The sequence below is a fragment of the Orycteropus afer genome, unplaced genomic scaffold (assembly GCF_000298275.1).
Source record: "Orycteropus afer afer isolate SDZICR_OR568_19922 unplaced genomic scaffold, OryAfe1.0 scaffold00099, whole genome shotgun sequence".
NCBI classification, from domain to species: Eukaryota; Metazoa; Chordata; class Mammalia; order Tubulidentata; family Orycteropodidae; genus Orycteropus; species Orycteropus afer.
In genome coordinates this window covers 2,613,651-2,630,168 of record NW_006921686.1, presented here as the reverse complement: position 1 = coordinate 2,630,168, position 16,518 = coordinate 2,613,651, and the positions used below count along the sequence as shown (strand labels likewise).

The window sequence follows — 16,518 nt, the reverse complement described above, 5'->3', positions numbered from 1 at the left end:
GCTGGGTGGCATCTCCAATTTCCCAGGAAGGAAGGTGGCATTTCAGAAGGGTGGAGCTGGGAGCTGGGCTTTGACCCAGAGCCAGGCCCCACTTGGCCCGTCTTGCCTCCCTTCACAGGGGCCCTCTGAAGTCCACCAGGCCAGCGGATTGTGCTTTCCTTCCCAGCCGTCCTGCTGACCTCCGGAACTGGGCGGGGGCAGCAGGGGAGGCCAGCAGGGCCGGGGGGGCCGGCGTGGCGAGAACCCGTGTTCCGCGGGCTCGTTCTCCGTGGAGTGTGCCCTGGGCGTTATTAGCGAATCTCCAGGAGCTGGGGGCGGCATTCAACTCAGAGCAGTTCTAGTTTCTTTTTACATGAAATCCCGGTCCTGCCCACCTGGGACACAGCCATGTGAATGAAGCGGCCATGTTCCCGCCCACACACCGCTGCGCTGTCTCGAGCGGCCGTGGAGGGCTTGGCGTGACTGGAGTGGCCACATTCAGTCTGTCACCCTTCGGCCGCAGTCCGCCCGGCAGCCGTGGCTGTGTCAGAGAAGGCGGCTGATTTCAGCTCCGATCCGTCCATCTCCCAGCACCACGGCCTGAGGAGGGCAGTCACAGCTTGGACGCACCAGCAGGCTCCCTCTCGTAACTGCCATATTTGCACTGCTTTGAATTGACGATAAAGAGCTGAAATACGAGGTGTATGGTTTCACGTGCTGGGATTTTTACGGGGCTTCTGTGTTACTAAATCTTTCCCTGCCCCTATAATTCTAGGCTTGTGGGTGAGTCGCTTTCCCCGTCGTTTTCCAAGTAGTTTTAAAACAAAAGCTCTCTGCCCTTCTTTTTGACGACTTCCCACGTGCCCGTTCCTCCCCAGCCTCTAGTTTTTCTGCTGGCTTGTAAGGGAAGCACGAGGCGCTCACGTTCCGAAAATTCCACGTTGCCGTAAAGGCAGGCGAGTGCTCAGCCAGCGCCAGCCTGTCCCAGATAAGCGGGGTTAGCTTAGCTTAGCCCGTGGCTCCCCGTGCTGACGGATCTCCCGGAGACCTGGTGCCCGGATCAGAACCGCACCCTGGCCGGCTGCCTGGAGAGCCCGCAGCCGGGCGAGCAGAGCTGCCTCCCCACGGCTCCCCTGCTGTGCGTCCGAGGCAGGGTCCTCTGAGGGCTCCCACCTGGCCGGCCTCTGCTTCTGCGAGAGGAGTTTGGACGGGCGGCTCTGAGAGGTGTCCGCCTGTCTGTCTGTGTCACACATGCGCCCGGTGTTGCCTCACTGATCAGGTGTCACCTGCCACTTTCACAGGTAGAAGGTTGAAGGGTCAGCAGGCCCTGCTGACACTGTGGTGGTGGTGGTGGTGGTGGTGGTGCCGCCGGTGCCGGTGCCCTCTCTCGTAACGCTTACCGAGTGCTTACCGTGGGCCAGGCCCAGGCCCAGTGCTTTGTAGATGGGACTTGATGTAACCTCCTAAACCCAGCTAGGCCTCAAAGCCAAAGCCCACCACAGTTCTGTGCCCTGCAGCCAGGAGGCGGGGGGCAGTGTCTCTGGTTTCTGCTTTTTTGCTGTCCATTCCACCACAGCCAGTGGAGTCCGTTTGAAGCAGAGTCTCTTCCATCATGTTAGACTTGCCATCACAATAGCCTAGGTGTGCAGAAGCCCGTATAGGAAGACGGAGCTCCAGCTGCCTTGTTCCTTGAGTCCATAACCTTGGACAAAAGGGGACCCAGCCATGGCCCTGCCCCGCAGCAGGTGGCTGACCCAGTGAGTCAGGGGTGCCAGTGGGGCCCTCGGGGGAAGGGGAACCCCGCCCAGCCCAGAAGGGAGGGAGGAGCGGGTGGGATTGCTGGTGGCCCCGCTGCTCCAAGGGCCGCTCACCCGTCCATGGTCTCCCTCTGAGGGCCCTGGTGGCACAGCGGTTAAGCACTTGGTCGCTAACCAGATGGTCAGTGGTCACACGCACCCAGCGGCTCCACAGGAAAAAGACCTGGCTGTCTGCTCCTGTGAAGGTTGAAACCCTAAAACCTATTGCTGTTGATTCAACTCTAACTCGGAGCCCAGAGAGTCTCCACGGCTGTAACCTTTACGGAAGCAGACTGCCTCATCTTTCTCCCGTGGAGCGGCCGGTGGGTTCAGACCACCAACCTTTGAGTTAAACAGCTGTGTTCAACACTGCGCCACCGGGATTCCTTCCAGTTACAGCCTGGCACACCCAGTGAGGCAGCTTCAGCGTGTCACGTGGGGCACTGTGAGTCGAAAACGCCTCGACCGCACGCACCAGCTGCCTCCCTCTGCAGCCACCGAGGCAGAGCCCGCACCTCACTCTCGGTCATTACTCCTTCTCCCTCTCTCTGTGAAAGGGTCTCTGGTGGCAAAGTGCCTAAGGCGTTTGACCGCTAACCAGAAGGTTGGCAGTTCAAACCCACCAGCCACTCCATGGAAGGAAGAGAGGGGGCAGTCTGCTTGGGTAAAGATTTACTGCTTCAGGGACCCAAAGGGGCTCGCTGTGAGTCAGCTCAACGGCAGTGGGTTTGATTTTGTTGGCTCCCCTCCACGAAGAGTTTCCAGTGCCCTCTGGGCCCTGTCGCTGTGCCCAGTGCAGCCACTGGAAGGGCCACGAGAAGCGCCGCCTGCTGTCCCAGCCTCAGGGTCTGCTGGGGCCCCACTAAGCACAGCTCGCAGGCCTGCACCGTGACTGCCCAGTTTGGCTCGATGCACCACGGGAAAAGTGTGGAGGATGGTAGGACGTGGCGTCAAGCCAGGCTCTGGAGTCACACTAACCAGCAAACCAACCCGCTGCCTTGGAGTCCATTCCGACTCACAGCGCCCCTAGAGGACAGAGTGGAACTGCACCACAGGGTTTCCAGGGCTGTCATCTCAATGGAAGCTGACATCTTTCTCCCGCGGGGGGCTGGCGGGTTCAAACTGTTGACCCAGCTGTTAGCAGCTGAGCACTTTAACCATTGCATCACCAGGGCTGCTTCTAGAGTCTCATCGCCTTGGTTCAGATACCAGCCTGATGTTTGCTGTCTGTGGGACTCATTTTTCTCCTTTTTTGAAATGAGAAGAGGCATAGCAGTTTTCAGCTCAAAAGTTGTGAGGGTTTAATGCACCATCATTGACACACCGTGCAGACCGAAGCACTCACCATCCCAGAGAACGCAGTCCGTTCTCGGGTCAGGGAAGACCATAGAGGGAGTGAGGGCTAGCCAGGCAAAGAGTGGAGCTAAAAGTAGAAGGAACTGCTCTGGGAAGGCCCTGAGGCGGGACCAGGTGGGAGGTGGCACTGTGAGCCTTGAAAGGCCTGATGGGAGTGGGCTGGGGGCGGGCTCAGAGGGCCTGGCAATGCCAGCCCCAGGCCACATGTGCCCGTTACCCTCCCTGCCGCCCGAAAGGATTGCAGGCAGGTGGGCATTGGGTTTTCTGCCAGGGGTGTATAGGCCACTGACCTAGGACAAGTGTCTGGAAAGGAGGGCCCCCAGCTGTGATTGGTGCCATCTTTGCTTCCCTTCGGGGGTTGTGAGGGATCAGGAGTCTGAAGGAAGTTGACCTCTACCGTCGTTAGTGCTCAGAAGGAACTGACCCACCACGTCAAGGGAACGTGTTGTGGAATAGGAGGGAGGTGAGGATGGGGGGTCGGGGGGAGGCAGTGGGGGGGTGGAGTAGACGCTGCTGGTGGAGGTGGGGGTGCTGATGACCATGGCACTGGGTGCTCACCAGAACCGTCTCTTTGCTGGTAACTCTTTGTCTAGCCTGGGAGACCCTTCCCTGTGGTGCCACCAGCTCCCCAGAGCCACGCTGCCATCACCCGTGCCAGGGCCTTGCCCGGGTGTGCTAACAGTCACACTTCAGCGCCACGGACAGCTCGTGTTCTTGGCAGGAGCGCTCTCCCAGCTGCTCCTGACTCTGAATGTCCGCTCCTCTCCCCTCCACCGGGCGGCGGTGGGCACCCACTTCCCCAAGCACATCCAGTAAGACATGCGTTTTCTCAGATGTCAGGGAACAGCCGAGCCCCTGGTTTGGCTCAGGAACCCTGCCTCACAGCAGATGACAGTAAATACACGGGCAGCCGTGACACCCGGGCAGCTGCTCACGCATCTGACGCCCAGACCTGGTGTGAGCTGTCAGCCTCCCTCGGGCCGCTCGCTCCCCCTCCTCAGCCGGGGATTGGAGGCGGGGCTGCAGGCGCTGCACTGGGGTCCACGGCCTGGTCCTCGGCCAGCAAGGCCGTGGTCACACGGCTTCATAGTGGCCCTCTGTCCTGGGGGAGCCTGACCGACGGAGGCACCCGTGAAGATGGCTAACAGAGACGGGGCCAAAGCGGCCCTAGTGCCCAAGGCATGAGTCACTCCAGGCACATCCAAAGCAGGAAGGCCGCAGAGGGATCGGGTGGGGCCGCTTCTCACTGTCACTAACAGGAGAACCTCCTCCTGGAGTCCAGCACAGCACGCCCATTGGCTGCTTTCTCGGGGGAGGTGGGGCACGTCTTCCTTGAGAGATGGCGGAGCAGAATTTGAACCTGGGTCCCCCTGAGGGCAAAATCCAGGCTCATGGCTACTGTGGAAGCCCATGCTGAGTGTGCACCACCCACCCTGAGGGGGGCCCTCTGACCTCTGTGGCACAGAGGAGGGAAGGGCTGCAGAGGCTGCTCGGGGCTCAGAAGGAGGTTGTGGAGGAGGCAGGGCGCTCACCTGCCCCAGCCCTCCTCTCCGTGCGGGGCGGGGTGCGGCAGTGTGGCCTTCTAGTGGGGGCACATCTGCCTGCGGAGGGACAGTGGGTGTCATCCAAAGAAGATGAGGGCGTCGTCCTCTTCCAGGGAGGCCTCCTCTTCAAAACTATTTGAATTTTCTGCTCACGGGACTTCCAGCTCTCCCTGAGTTCTGGGCGCCCCTCTGGCCTTGAGATGTGACTGCCTGAGATGAACGAGGAGGGTGGTGGTCTATGAGAGCCTGTTCTGCCTGCAGAGAACAGCAGACAAAATGCCGAGTGGAGCCGTCTGGTCTGGTTGGGCTGTGCTGGAGTTCTGGCAGCACCAGTGGGCCTGTGAGGGACTAACGTGCTGAGTCTTCACGTCGAAGTAGAGAGTCACACGGGAGCGGGAGCAGGTCGGAGCCTGTCTTGCAGGCAGTCTCAGTCTGCTGCAAAGGAGCCCAAGGGAAGGAGGCCCCGGCGACTGCGCAGACTGACCCGGGGTGGCCGCGGAGGGCAGGCGCGCCGGGCAGAGGTGGGGCCTGGGATCCGGGAATAAGCAGCTTAGCCACTCTCACACAGGGCAGGAGACGACATCCCCTGGTTGCCACACCGCTGCTGTGGGTCCCCCGCCCCACCTCCTGGGGGGGCCGCCTGCCATGGCCACAGGCATCTTCTCAGGAGCTCAGGTCTCTGACAGGGCAGCCACAGGGGCGGGTAGACCAGCCCCACTGAGGGAGTGCCGTCCTGCAGCTGTGCTACCACCAGAGCAGTCTGTGGAGACCACATCTGGAAGCTGTTTGGTGCTTGCCTGCCCCGTGGGCTCAGGAAGTATCGTGGGGAAGGAGGAGGCAGCTCTGGCATCTGTTCCGCACGTTCCGGCGGTTGCACGTGGCAGGTTCTCTGTCAGGCACCAGGACTTGCCTCTGCAAAGCAGCACTTCCGGGCCCGCTGGTGCCCAGCCCGAGCCCCTGCAGGCGGCCCTTTGAATCCTCTCAGAGTGCCAAAGGCCTTACTCCCGAAGGAGCTGCCGTCCAGCACGCCTGCCGTCTCACCCACAGGTCTCATCAAATGATGGCGTTTGGGGGTCAGAGAGGCCTGAGGGGCCTGGCCTGGTCTCTAGAACAGCAGTTCCCAAAGCGTCGGGCCCTGACCAGCATCAGCATCGCCTGCAAACGGGCTTAAACTGGTTTGGGGCCCCACACTAGCCAGGCTGAATCCGAGACTCCGGGGCTGGAGCCGGATCACAAGCCCTGCAGGGGGTTCTGCTCAGTGGTGAGGAGTGGGTTCCAGCTGGCCTCCTGTGGTCGTGTTCTCGGGAGGGACTGGACACTGGAGAAGGATGTCATGCGTGAGGGTCAGAGAAGAAAGGAAGACCCTCAACAAGATGGATTGACACAGTGGCTGTAACGTAGCGACGATCGTGAGGATGGGGCAGAACCGGCAACGTTACTGTGCTGTTGTCGTGAGGTCGCCGTGGGTTGGAACTGACTCGATGGCACCGAAGAACAGCCAAAAAGGACGCAGGCTCTGGAGTCAGACAGGGCCTAACCCTCTCTGTGCAGCTCCTAGCTGTCGGGCCTTGTGCACATCAGTCTACCTCTTGGCCTCCGCATTACCATCTGCAAAATGGGGTTAGTCGTAACCTCTCTTAGGGGCTATTGTGAAAAGTTACGTAAAGATACATGGTAGTCATTTAGCATTGTGGCTTCACACATTGTAAACAGTTGACACGCTGTATCAATGTTACTAGCTACCTTCCTGGACCAACTACTAATCTTTTTAGACAGCATCCCAGAGAGATGACTTCCTGGTAAAGAGGAAGTTCAGAAGCTCTAGCCTGTTCCAGCAAATGTCACTTGTAGCTAGGAATTGTGATTTCATATGCAGGCCTCCCTGAGTTAGGAACGGCTCACTGACATAGTTACGAACCTACCCAATAAAGCCTGTTCCATTCAAAACTCAAGGTACTACAGTGGTTCGTGCAACAGACAGGCACTGCTTTGCAACACAGATTGAAACATTCCTTCTCCTGCTACAGTAGTAAGATAAGTTAGCGTCTGCAAGTGTTTCTTTAATGTGCTTTATCCCTGAAAGGGTACACTATATACTAAGACAAACGTTTGACTGAGTGTGTGACACGAACTGTACCTAACTGTGCCAGCTCCTGTACAAATCCAACGTAAAGACAGACTTGGGACTGGAAATCGTTTGTGATCCAGGGACTTCCTGTATTGCGAGGGTATCTGCTGTGCTGTAATTTCCATTCTTAGTCGCAGCTCTGTCCCGAGAGCTGAGCCGTGGAGAGCAAGAGTGTCCCCTGTGGCAGTTGTTAGGATGTTTGAAGGCAGCATTCAGAGCTTTTCTCATTCTATTCACAGAGATTACTTTAAACACAGAGATGGGAAACCAGCAGGTTTGTTTGTTTTACAAAGGCAAGCAAGCAAGAGTAGAGGCCGCCGCGCCTTGGCATGGTCTTTGGAGGTGTCTGGTCCTTAGGGTGCTTCTGATAGGGAAGTTGTAGCTCGCGCAGCTGGTGGCTGGAGACACGGAGCAGTCGTGCTGGGTCGGGGCCACTGCTGGTAAGAAGTCTGCTTTCTGCCGGCAGGCTTGGGCGGGGCCCCCCTGGTGGGCGGCTCCGTGACCCCACCCCACCCAGCCTGCTCGGCCTGGGCTCCGTGGCCACCTGCCTGGGCTGAGCCGGTGCCCTGGTTCCTACCTGCACACCCACATGCTCGCTCCACTTGGCGAGCTTGCCGTCTGGTTTTGTCTTTGAATCGATGTCTAATTAGCGTCTGGGATGAGCTATGCGGGGTGAGCAAATGAGCCGTTTCCTAAAAGAAGCCACAGTGTTGTGCAGGGCAGCGGCAGAATCGCTGTTCTAAAACGGGGTCGTGGGAAGAAAGCCGTGAGTCCAGGTGACAGGAAATGCGGGGTTGGTGGCTAACGGAAGCTCTCGAGCCGCCTCGTGCTTTCACACGCCGCCGTCTTTGGATCGCCCGTCTGATGCGCTTCCCGCAGCCCCACCCCACCATCGCTCCCAGAGAGCTCGCTTTCTGTTTGGTTTCTGCCCTCTGAGGCTGGGATAGGCGCCCATCGGGAGGCGTGTTGACGTCCAGACGATCCCAGCGCACAGCGCCCCTGCAGGGCAGAGTGGGAACTGCACCATGAGGTGTCCGGAGCGGGAGTCGCTGCAGAAGCTGACCGCCTCATCAGAGGAGCGGGTGGGTCCGAGCTGCCGGCCCTGGTAGCAGCCAAGGGCTTAACCACTGCACCACCAGAGCCCCTCCATCCGGGACCGTGCCCAGGGAACCCTTCTGTCTGTGCCCGGGTTCGGGGTCAGATGGTGATGGCCTGAGGCTTCCATGGCCAGAGCTCAGCCAGAGGGCGGGCATTCAGGGAAAGGCGTTAGGAAAGAGTGGCTTTGTCCCGAGAAAGTTAAGCGTTAAGCCTGTTCACATGCCCAGCGCTTGCCCAAATGTAGTGACTTCTGGACACCCTTTCATACACAGAGCAGAAGCCTGTGGTTCTTGCTACCTGAAATACAAGCTTGGGAGAGAGTTTTCATATCACTGAGAACAGGTCACTGAGGAGAGAGGCCATTGCAGAATTGCTAATGAGGGATGGAGAGCAGGGCCCACCCCTTACACCGTGTCATCTCTGAAGCGACCCAGAATGCCCAGGGCCAGCGGGCTCCCGCACAGGCAACATTGCTTGCCGGGGAAAGACTGTGGTCCGGATTCAGCTTGTGGCTGAGTGTCAGGCAGCAGAGCCGGGACCGGCCCCTCGTCTAGAACAGCATGAGGCCAGACGAGAGACCCTGTGCTCAGACAGGCCACTGATGTCTGTCAGCTGGGAGACGGGGCAGGGACTTGGCCTTTCTGGACCTTGCTTTGCTTTTCTGTTTTGTAGACCATACGGTAGCTCCTGACTTGGGGGGTCGGCTCACTGCCATCAAGTCAGTTGCAACTCATAGCAGCACCCGCTGGGTTTCCAAGGCTGTAACTCTTTACAGAAGTAGATCATCCCATCTTCCTTCTGGGGAGTGGCTGCTGGGTTTGGACCGCTGACCTGGTTAGCAACCAAATGCCTTATTCACTACGCCACCAGAGCTCCTTGCTCCTGACTGGCAGGTCTTTAAAGATGACGTAACACCGTCACTCACTGACTGATGAGTAGGTGTGCGGATGTGGGACTGGGCCTCCAAGCGCGCGATGCGGTGATCCCTCAGGAAGTTCCCAGTGAGCTCAGCTCGGAAGGGTGTCACCCTGGCCCCTGCCCTGTGATGGCAGTTCTGTTGGAGCCCGGCGTCACACGGGAAGGGCCCTCTGGGCCGGCCATTAACTCCGTTTTCTCTGGGGTGGAAATCCTGTGTGCAGTGTACACTGTTGAGCTGGGAATTGATGCCTTTTGCTTCGGGGGTCTTCAGAGTCCACTCCCCACCAGTCTGGACCCCAGAGCAGGCGGGCAGACTGCTCTTGTCCAGCCTCACAGGCGTCTCTCTCCAGCTGCACTGACCCCCAGACGCCGGCTCTCAGGCCTCTCTCCTAACTGATGCCACCCTGGTGCCCCTTCATTGGTTTCAAGAGTTGCTTGGAACCACAGGCTTCAGAGGTGACCAGGGTGCTTTGGCCATTAGACCCCGTCTTGGTTTGCACTGTGATTTCCCCTTCCTCTGTTGTTGAGTTCGATTCCAACTCACATGACCCTGTAGGACAGAGTGAAACTGCCCTGCAGGGTTTCCAAGGCTGTCAGTCTTTATGAGAGCAAAGCCCAAACCACACCAGTGTCATGGAGTGGAATCTGGCTCACAGCGCCCCTAGAGGACAGAGTGGAACTGCACCACAGGGTTTCCAAGGCTGTCGATCTTTATGGAAGCTGACTGCCTCATCTTTCTCCCATGGAGCGGCTAGTGGGTTTGAACAGCGAGGCTTTCAGTGCACAGCCAGGCACTTAACCACCACGCCACCAGGACTCCTCCCTGTCCTCCAGACCTGTGACACCGCTAATGCGACAGTGGGCTTTCCTTCCCCGAGAGGGAGTGTGCTTCCCTGGGGAACTGCCGGCACGTTCAGGTGCTTGACCGTCCATTTTAGCTGTTTGCCTTACCGCACACCATACACCAGAATAAGCTCCAGAATGATGAGAATTGAAAGTGAGAAAAAAAATTGAACTAGAAGAGAAGAAACTCTGGTCTGGGAACAGGGAAAGCTGCCTTGAGCCCTGCAACAAAGGAGATGGTGAAGCGAATGGCCGTCCAGAGGACCTGCAGGTCCACCTTCCCGGCTTCAGAGGCCGCAGTGCGCAGGGGGCAGGGCAGCTAATGAGGGAGTGTGAGTGTGGGTGCAGTCAGCCGTCAAAACGGACGGCCCGGGGAACGCCGAGGCCTCTCTCAGACACCGGGGAGGAGCCACACCTCTAGGGACATGAACAGAGAACAGAACTGAGGAAAACCACAAAGTCAGAAACAGACTGCCAAGAATCTGTTAGACTTGGTATCCAGAATACATAAAAACGTTAAAAATATATAAAGTAAACCAAGAAGATAATTGTAGGTTACTTCTAATAGTGAAACTTGACGTCGCCCAACTGGTTAACAGCAGGGCTTTCTTTTTAAAGTTACTGTATCTCGGGATGTCTTTCAAACCTTCGTGTAGCAGAGTGACGTCTAGTTACAAGGTCAGGACACACCCTAAGTGGATCGGGCAGGTGAGAACGTAGTATTATGTTCTTTAAAAACTCTGTTATTAAAAATTGAGAAATTGAAGAGCCGACGACAAAGTGTGGTCAGGAGTCACCCTGAGCTCATGGACTTCTGTTCTATATCGTTACTTTCACTTTGATGAAAATGAGAACCAAGTATTTCAGATTTGTCAAAGTGAGGATAGGAATGCGGGGAAGCATCTGAAGAGTCCAGGGGAAAGGCGCTGAGCCCTGGTCTGGCTCTGGGGGGCTTCCCTGCCGTCCCACCCCTCACGCTGCGCCCGCCCTGCAGTGCCACACTAAGAGGCTGCCGTTTCTCCCCAGGCCTGAGCACCGAAGGTATCTACCGGGTCAGCGGGAACAAGTCAGAGATGGAGAGTCTACAGAGGCAGTTTGACCAAGGTAAGGCCTTCAGACCTGGGAGCCGGAGCCGGAGCCGGAGCCAGTCCCAGCAGAGGCCCCAGCACAGCAGACGGGGACTGGCCGCGGGGAGGGGAGTACAGGGCGAGCCACAGACCCGAGGCCGAGGTGCTGGCTCGGGGACTGTGGCTGATAGCTGACACGAGGCTCATTTCTTCCCTCGTATCCCCACTCTCCACTTCATCTTCCCGACACCTGCGGCCCGCATGGCGCCCTCTCTGTGACCCTGCCAGCCCCGGCCCAGTAGGACCCCATCCCCTCGGCCGGCCCTCGCAGCCCCGTGGGTTCTAGAATTCCTGGGGTGACGCACAGAACTCCCAGAAACGGCTCTTGTTGCAGTGGCCCATTCATTACAGCCAGAAAGGGTGCAGACATAGAAACACATCGGGCTGGGGCTGGGCGTCCCCTATCTGGGAGTCCTTTGTCCCCCACGGACAGAGAGCATAAGCAGGCGGGTGGGCGGGCACCAGTGAGCTTCACCTCCCTGATCACTGTGCCACAGAGGAAAGGGAGCGGGCCTTGCCAATGAACAGACACGCCAGCCTCTGCCAGGCTGGTCCCCACGTCACCAGGTACAAGCAGTGTTCCTAGTCACCCTTGCACACATGCCTCTCACAGCCCAGGGACCCTGGTTCCCTAGGAGTGGGCCACGCGGGGCGAGTCAATGGTACGTGGTCTCGGTGTTGGGTTGAGAGGACAGTCGTACTAGGCCCTAGCCGTGACTCCCGTCTTTCTGAGACCCTGGCACAAGCAGAGCGAACCGCCGCTCATCCTGCAATGGGGGGGGCCTCACACCCCAAAGCCTGAGCCCCAGCGAGGCAGGCTGGCTCCTGGCGAGGACTCTTTTCTCTCAAGCCAGACCCACCGCACTCTGACCCGGCTGGATCGCCCGCATGGGGGCCGAGCAGCTGCACCCACGAGAGGCCGGAGTGGTAGAAGCTCCAAGGTGTCGGGGCCCTGAGGCAGGGACCGCCTCGGTCCAGGCCTAAGGAGATAGAGCCATTCGGTAGTGGCCACCCTGAGGGCCTGCAGGACAGCCGGCAGACCAGGGCAGCCACAGCACCGGAGGCTCCCGCTGTGCCCAGAGTTAGGCGCTGCTGCTGCCGCTGGCCGGCAGTCGAGGTGGGGGTGGCGCACCACACGAGAGAGGCGGGGACCCTTAAGTTAACCTTGTGTGGTAGGAGGAAGCGTGAGGTCGAGTGAGAGGCGAGCCACGCGCCTGGGCTGGCAGGAGTCCGTAACACCGTGTAGCCCACACAGTGGACACGGGCTGATGGTCCTTAATAAACAGTCAGGTGCATGCATGATCCAGCGTGTAAAAGACAGTGTGAGACCGGGGCTGGGGGAGGCAGATGGGGGAGGGCTCTGCTCGCCCATCGCCATCAGTGGTGAGGAGGAAGGTGAAAGCAACGTGTGGGTGTCTGTGGTGTAACCCCTGGAGAAAGTGAGGCAACCTTTTTGTCCCTGAGTAGGAAGCAGTAGCTCCCACATCAAAGTCCGGCGAGGGGGGTGAGGGGAGGTGCGCCTGCCTTGCCCTGAGGGCAATGGACGGCCGGCTCCGAGGCTTTGACAGAAGGCATGGGTATTGGGGCATGTCCCAGATTCTCGGAACTCTCTTTTTAGCAGCATCCAGGGCTCCCGCTTCCTCTCTGGTCTGTGGGAGTCCCTGGTCCCTGCCGAGGCACCAGGCCAGCCCGGGCAGCACCCAGGGGCCCTCGAGGGTTCTCGGACTACCCAGCGGCGACCAGCTCACGCTCCTGCTTCCTTTCAGACCACAGCCTGGACTTGGCTGAGAAGGACTTCACCGTGAACACCGTGGCTGGAGCCATGAAAAGTTTCTTCTCGGAGCTGCCCGACCCCCTGGTCCCATACAGCACGCAGATGGACCTGGTGGAGGCGCACAGTGAGTACACTCTGCCCCCTGGTCCCATACGGCACGCAGATGGACCCAGTGGAGGCGCACAGTGAGTACACCCCACCCCCCATAGCGCCTAGGACCCACTGGAGTTGGGTAGCCGAGAGAGAGGGAGGGCTCCTGCTGGCTTCCTGCCCCTAGGGGGCTGACCCCGGCTCAGCTGAAGGTGTGGGAAATGACGGCACCGGTGGGACTTGCAGCAGGGGCCCCTGCCGGAGCTGCTTCCCTGAGGGTCGTGGCGAGGATTGACAGTTCCCCAGTTGCTATGCTGGGTCAGAGCAGGCTTGACATCACGTCCCCACTTGTCACCTTGTCCACAGTGAGCCCAGCCACGCCTGATGGGTGGCCCCTTCCCTGACCCTTGGTTTCCTGCTGTTGTTACTCTTCCTACTTAGACTTAAGGAGTAGCGTCGGTGTGGGAGTGTCTGGCGACTGGCCTGTGAGAGGTGGCTGAGTTGCAGGGGAAAGCTCCCTTCCCCGTTTCCCCCTCACCCCACTGCCCCGGCTCCCAGCTCCTGGAAGAGGCTCAGCATCTGGCCTGGGGCTGGAAGGTCTCCTGGAAGCTGTGTCCGGGGCTAGGGCTGGGGCAGTCGGCCACTCTGCTGTTCTTGGCTCCTTTTGTGAGCCATCCCATCTTTCAGTCGCTTTCTCCCCCTGGCCTGCCTCTCAGGAGACGTTCACCACCCGTATCAGGGGCCGTGTGGCACCTGCTGCCTTTTTTAGCTGAAGTCACCCTTCCTCCTTTGTACCCCTGGGGAGCCAAGAGCCCCGGGTGCACAAGGGGTGCCCTGGCAGCCACCCAGAGCTCACCACTGCTGTGCTCACAGGGGGCGTTTCCAACAAACACAGCTCCCTCGCAGCAGGGCTGGCGGCCTGGTGGAAACGTACGCTCGGTGACAGACTTGGTGCCTGCTGCCACCTGGCCCTGCCTCTGCCTCGTCCTGGGCAGCGTCTCATGCCCTGAGCATGTGTTCAGCTGGGACAGTCCCAGCCGTCCTCTGGAGAAAGGGACTCGGGGTTCCTCCGATGGGTCAGGGGAGAGGTACTGGTCTTCCCTCACCCCGCGGCCTCCTCATCTGGGGCCTAGGAGCCTCGCCTGTCCCCTCGCAGGATTTAGGAAGAGGGGACATTGTGGACATTTGTCTTGCCTTGGCGCCATCTCGAGGCCTGTGGCATCCCTGTACCCAGTGGAGCCCCATTGTTTCTTGGGAGCTGCTGACACAGCGTTTTGTTGCTTTGGAGTGGGGGGGTCAGGAGGGAGTGAGGTTACTGATGGGGCTCAGCCGGCCCTCCTCTCGCTGCATCCACCCGCTTCCACCACTGTTGGGGTGGCTGTTCTCCACTTCCTCTTCCGTTATGTCTTTCCTGTGCCCCAAGCCGGTCAGCAGGGCTGCATCACCTTTACCCTGGAAGAAGGGGGAAGAGGAGTGGATGCCGCTGACCCTGTGCCTCTCACGGTGGCCCAGGCAGCTGAGCAAAGTGGGACTGTGGGTGTCAGGGGGCCTTTGACCGAGCCACATAGCCACTCCTGGCCAGGGACAGTGAACATTTGTGGGTGTGGTGCGGGAAGCTGCCAGCCTGACCAGGCTCCCACACCAAGCTGCCCAAGTCTTTCCACGTCTTGTGAAAAGAGCTGTAGCCTGCGTGCTCAGGGCTCAGAGTTCAGATCCCTTCACAACGAACAGCATGCCCCTCTTTGGGTTTTACAAAGCAGGGTTGTCAGCACACCATTTCGGTAGCTCCAGAACCCCGCCCGGTGAACCTGCTGAGGTGGCCCCGGAGTGGAGGTGTGTGTGGTGAGTCGTCAGGTCGTTCTTGCTGGGGCCCTGGGAGCGGCACCCTGCTGACCTTCTCGCAGCTGCCCAGCGGAGCCTCAGAGGGAAGGCCTGGCAGTCAGCTTCTGAGGGGCCAGCCCTGCAAACCCCGTGGAGCTTCTCAGACACGTGGGAGCTGGGACGCGGGTAGTTCTGTTACCCGGCCTCGGAACCCGTAGGCCTTGGCTTGCCACCGGCCTTAATGTATGCAGCTGAATTTCAGCCCTGCAGGCACCGGGGTGGGGGGACCCGAGGCTCTGAACGGGACATCAGGTGGCACCACAACAGAACGTGAGCCACCCTCCCTGAGCCCTGTGGGGGTGTCTCCCAGGCAGAACAGAGACAGCTGGGCGGCTCGCTGGGGGCCCAGAAATGGCTTCGTCAGCCCCCCATCCTCTTGCCCTCGCCCCTCAACCCAGCTTCCACAGACGTCTTAACTCATAGCTTCTTCCTCATAGCTTGTCCACTGTCCCTATGATACCATCCACACCCACCTGTCAAGAGTCCCTCCAGCCCAGCTGTTGGGGGACGGCCATGGGTTACTGTCAACACAGGCTCTGAACCCCTCCCCTCACGAGGAAGGAGGGGGACCAGTGGTCCCTGCTGCTCGTGAGATAGGACGGGACCATCCCCTGGAAACGGCAGCCTTGCCAGCCCCCCCGACTCTAGCCAAGGGCACAGTGAGGCCCACCCTGTGCTGATGCTTGGCTGGATTAACACAGAGCGGCACCGCCTCCCTGTCCCCTGTCTGTGGGGCTTCAGGGCCGGCTCTGCCTCCGCCTCCATCGTGGGGTGCTGAGCCCACAAGCATCTGGCTCCAGGGCCTTGCTTAACCCCCTCTGGTTGCTTGCCCACGGTCATGCAGCTGATTGGTGTCTGAGGCAGGACTCTTACACAGGTTCTCCGTGCCAGGGTTGAGCTCTGAACCGCCACACGAGCCCCCTCCCAGCCACGCCTCCAACACCCCCCAGCACCGGCCGGGCTCCACAGCAGCTCCCCCGACTGGGTCCTCCAGGCCTCTGCTTGCTGCAAGACCAGGGGCTTCCTGAAGCGTGGTGGTCTGGGGTCCATGAGCCTGCAGGGGTAGTCACAGCATTGCACGTGCACGTCTGTGGACAGGGCCCGTCACTTTCATCATCTCACACGGGCCAGTGTCTCTGGAGCAGGCAGAGAGCATACCCTCCCGCCCGCGGCCGCACCCTCGTCCTTCACGCCTCCCACCCACGGCTGCACCCTCGTCCTTCCCGCCTCCCACCCCCGGCTGCACCCTCGTCCTTCCCGCCTCCCACCCCCGGCTGCACCCTCGTCCTTCCCGCCTCCCACCTGCGGCCGCACCCTCGTCCTTCCCGCCTGGGCTGTTTTGTTCTGTTGTTGAGAATATACACTAGGGCAGATCCCAGTGCAGCAGCTGCCACACGTAGCAGACCAGTGACACAGATCACACTCTGGGTATCGTGTGGCCCTTCTTGCTCCTCTGCAGAACCGTTCCTCCCCCGCTCACATGAGCTCCCTGCCCCCTGAGCGTCCTGTTGGGTCTTTGGAGCTCCTGTTGTCATGTGATGCCTTTGAGAGCGTTCTGATGAGAACACTGTGCTCAGGCAGGTGTTCTCTCCTGGGTAAGGTGAACTGCTGCTTGGTCGTCAGGCTGGTCCCACCGGTGGTCTTTGGAGCCTTGGAATCCTGATGTTTTGGTTTCCTAGTGCCCCTTTGACAGGAATATATCACAATTGGATGGCTTAAACAAATAGGAATTTATTCTTTTTATTTTTGGAGGCTAGAAGTCTGAGTTCAAAGTGCCAGGCTCTAGGGGCTGGGTGAAAGCCCTTCAACTTTGGGCTTCAGCTCTGCCTCCTGCTCCCAGCCCACTGAAGATGGAAGCTTCTCCTCACTCAGGCAGTTGTTGGCTGCTGAGGCTGACAAGCCCAAGGTCAACTAGTAAACAGGCACAGTCCCGCTATCACCAAATAACATGGTAGACAACTAATTCAAGTCCAGAGAAGGTCCC

The 16,518-nt window shown here is 59.3% G+C and overlaps 1 protein-coding gene across 1 annotated transcript in view; it reads left to right on the top strand.

The window, feature by feature from the left end:
- Nucleotides 1–16,518, top strand: part of ARHGAP35 (Rho GTPase activating protein 35) — a 101,029-nt gene that overhangs the window by 70,841 nt on the left and 13,670 nt on the right. Inside the window, exons 3-4 of the mRNA XM_007942879.1 lie at nt 10,689–10,766; nt 12,556–12,687. Coding sequence (XP_007941070.1) covers nt 10,689–10,766; nt 12,556–12,687 — 210 coding nt within the window. The remainder of the gene's footprint in view (nt 1–10,688; nt 10,767–12,555; nt 12,688–16,518) is intronic.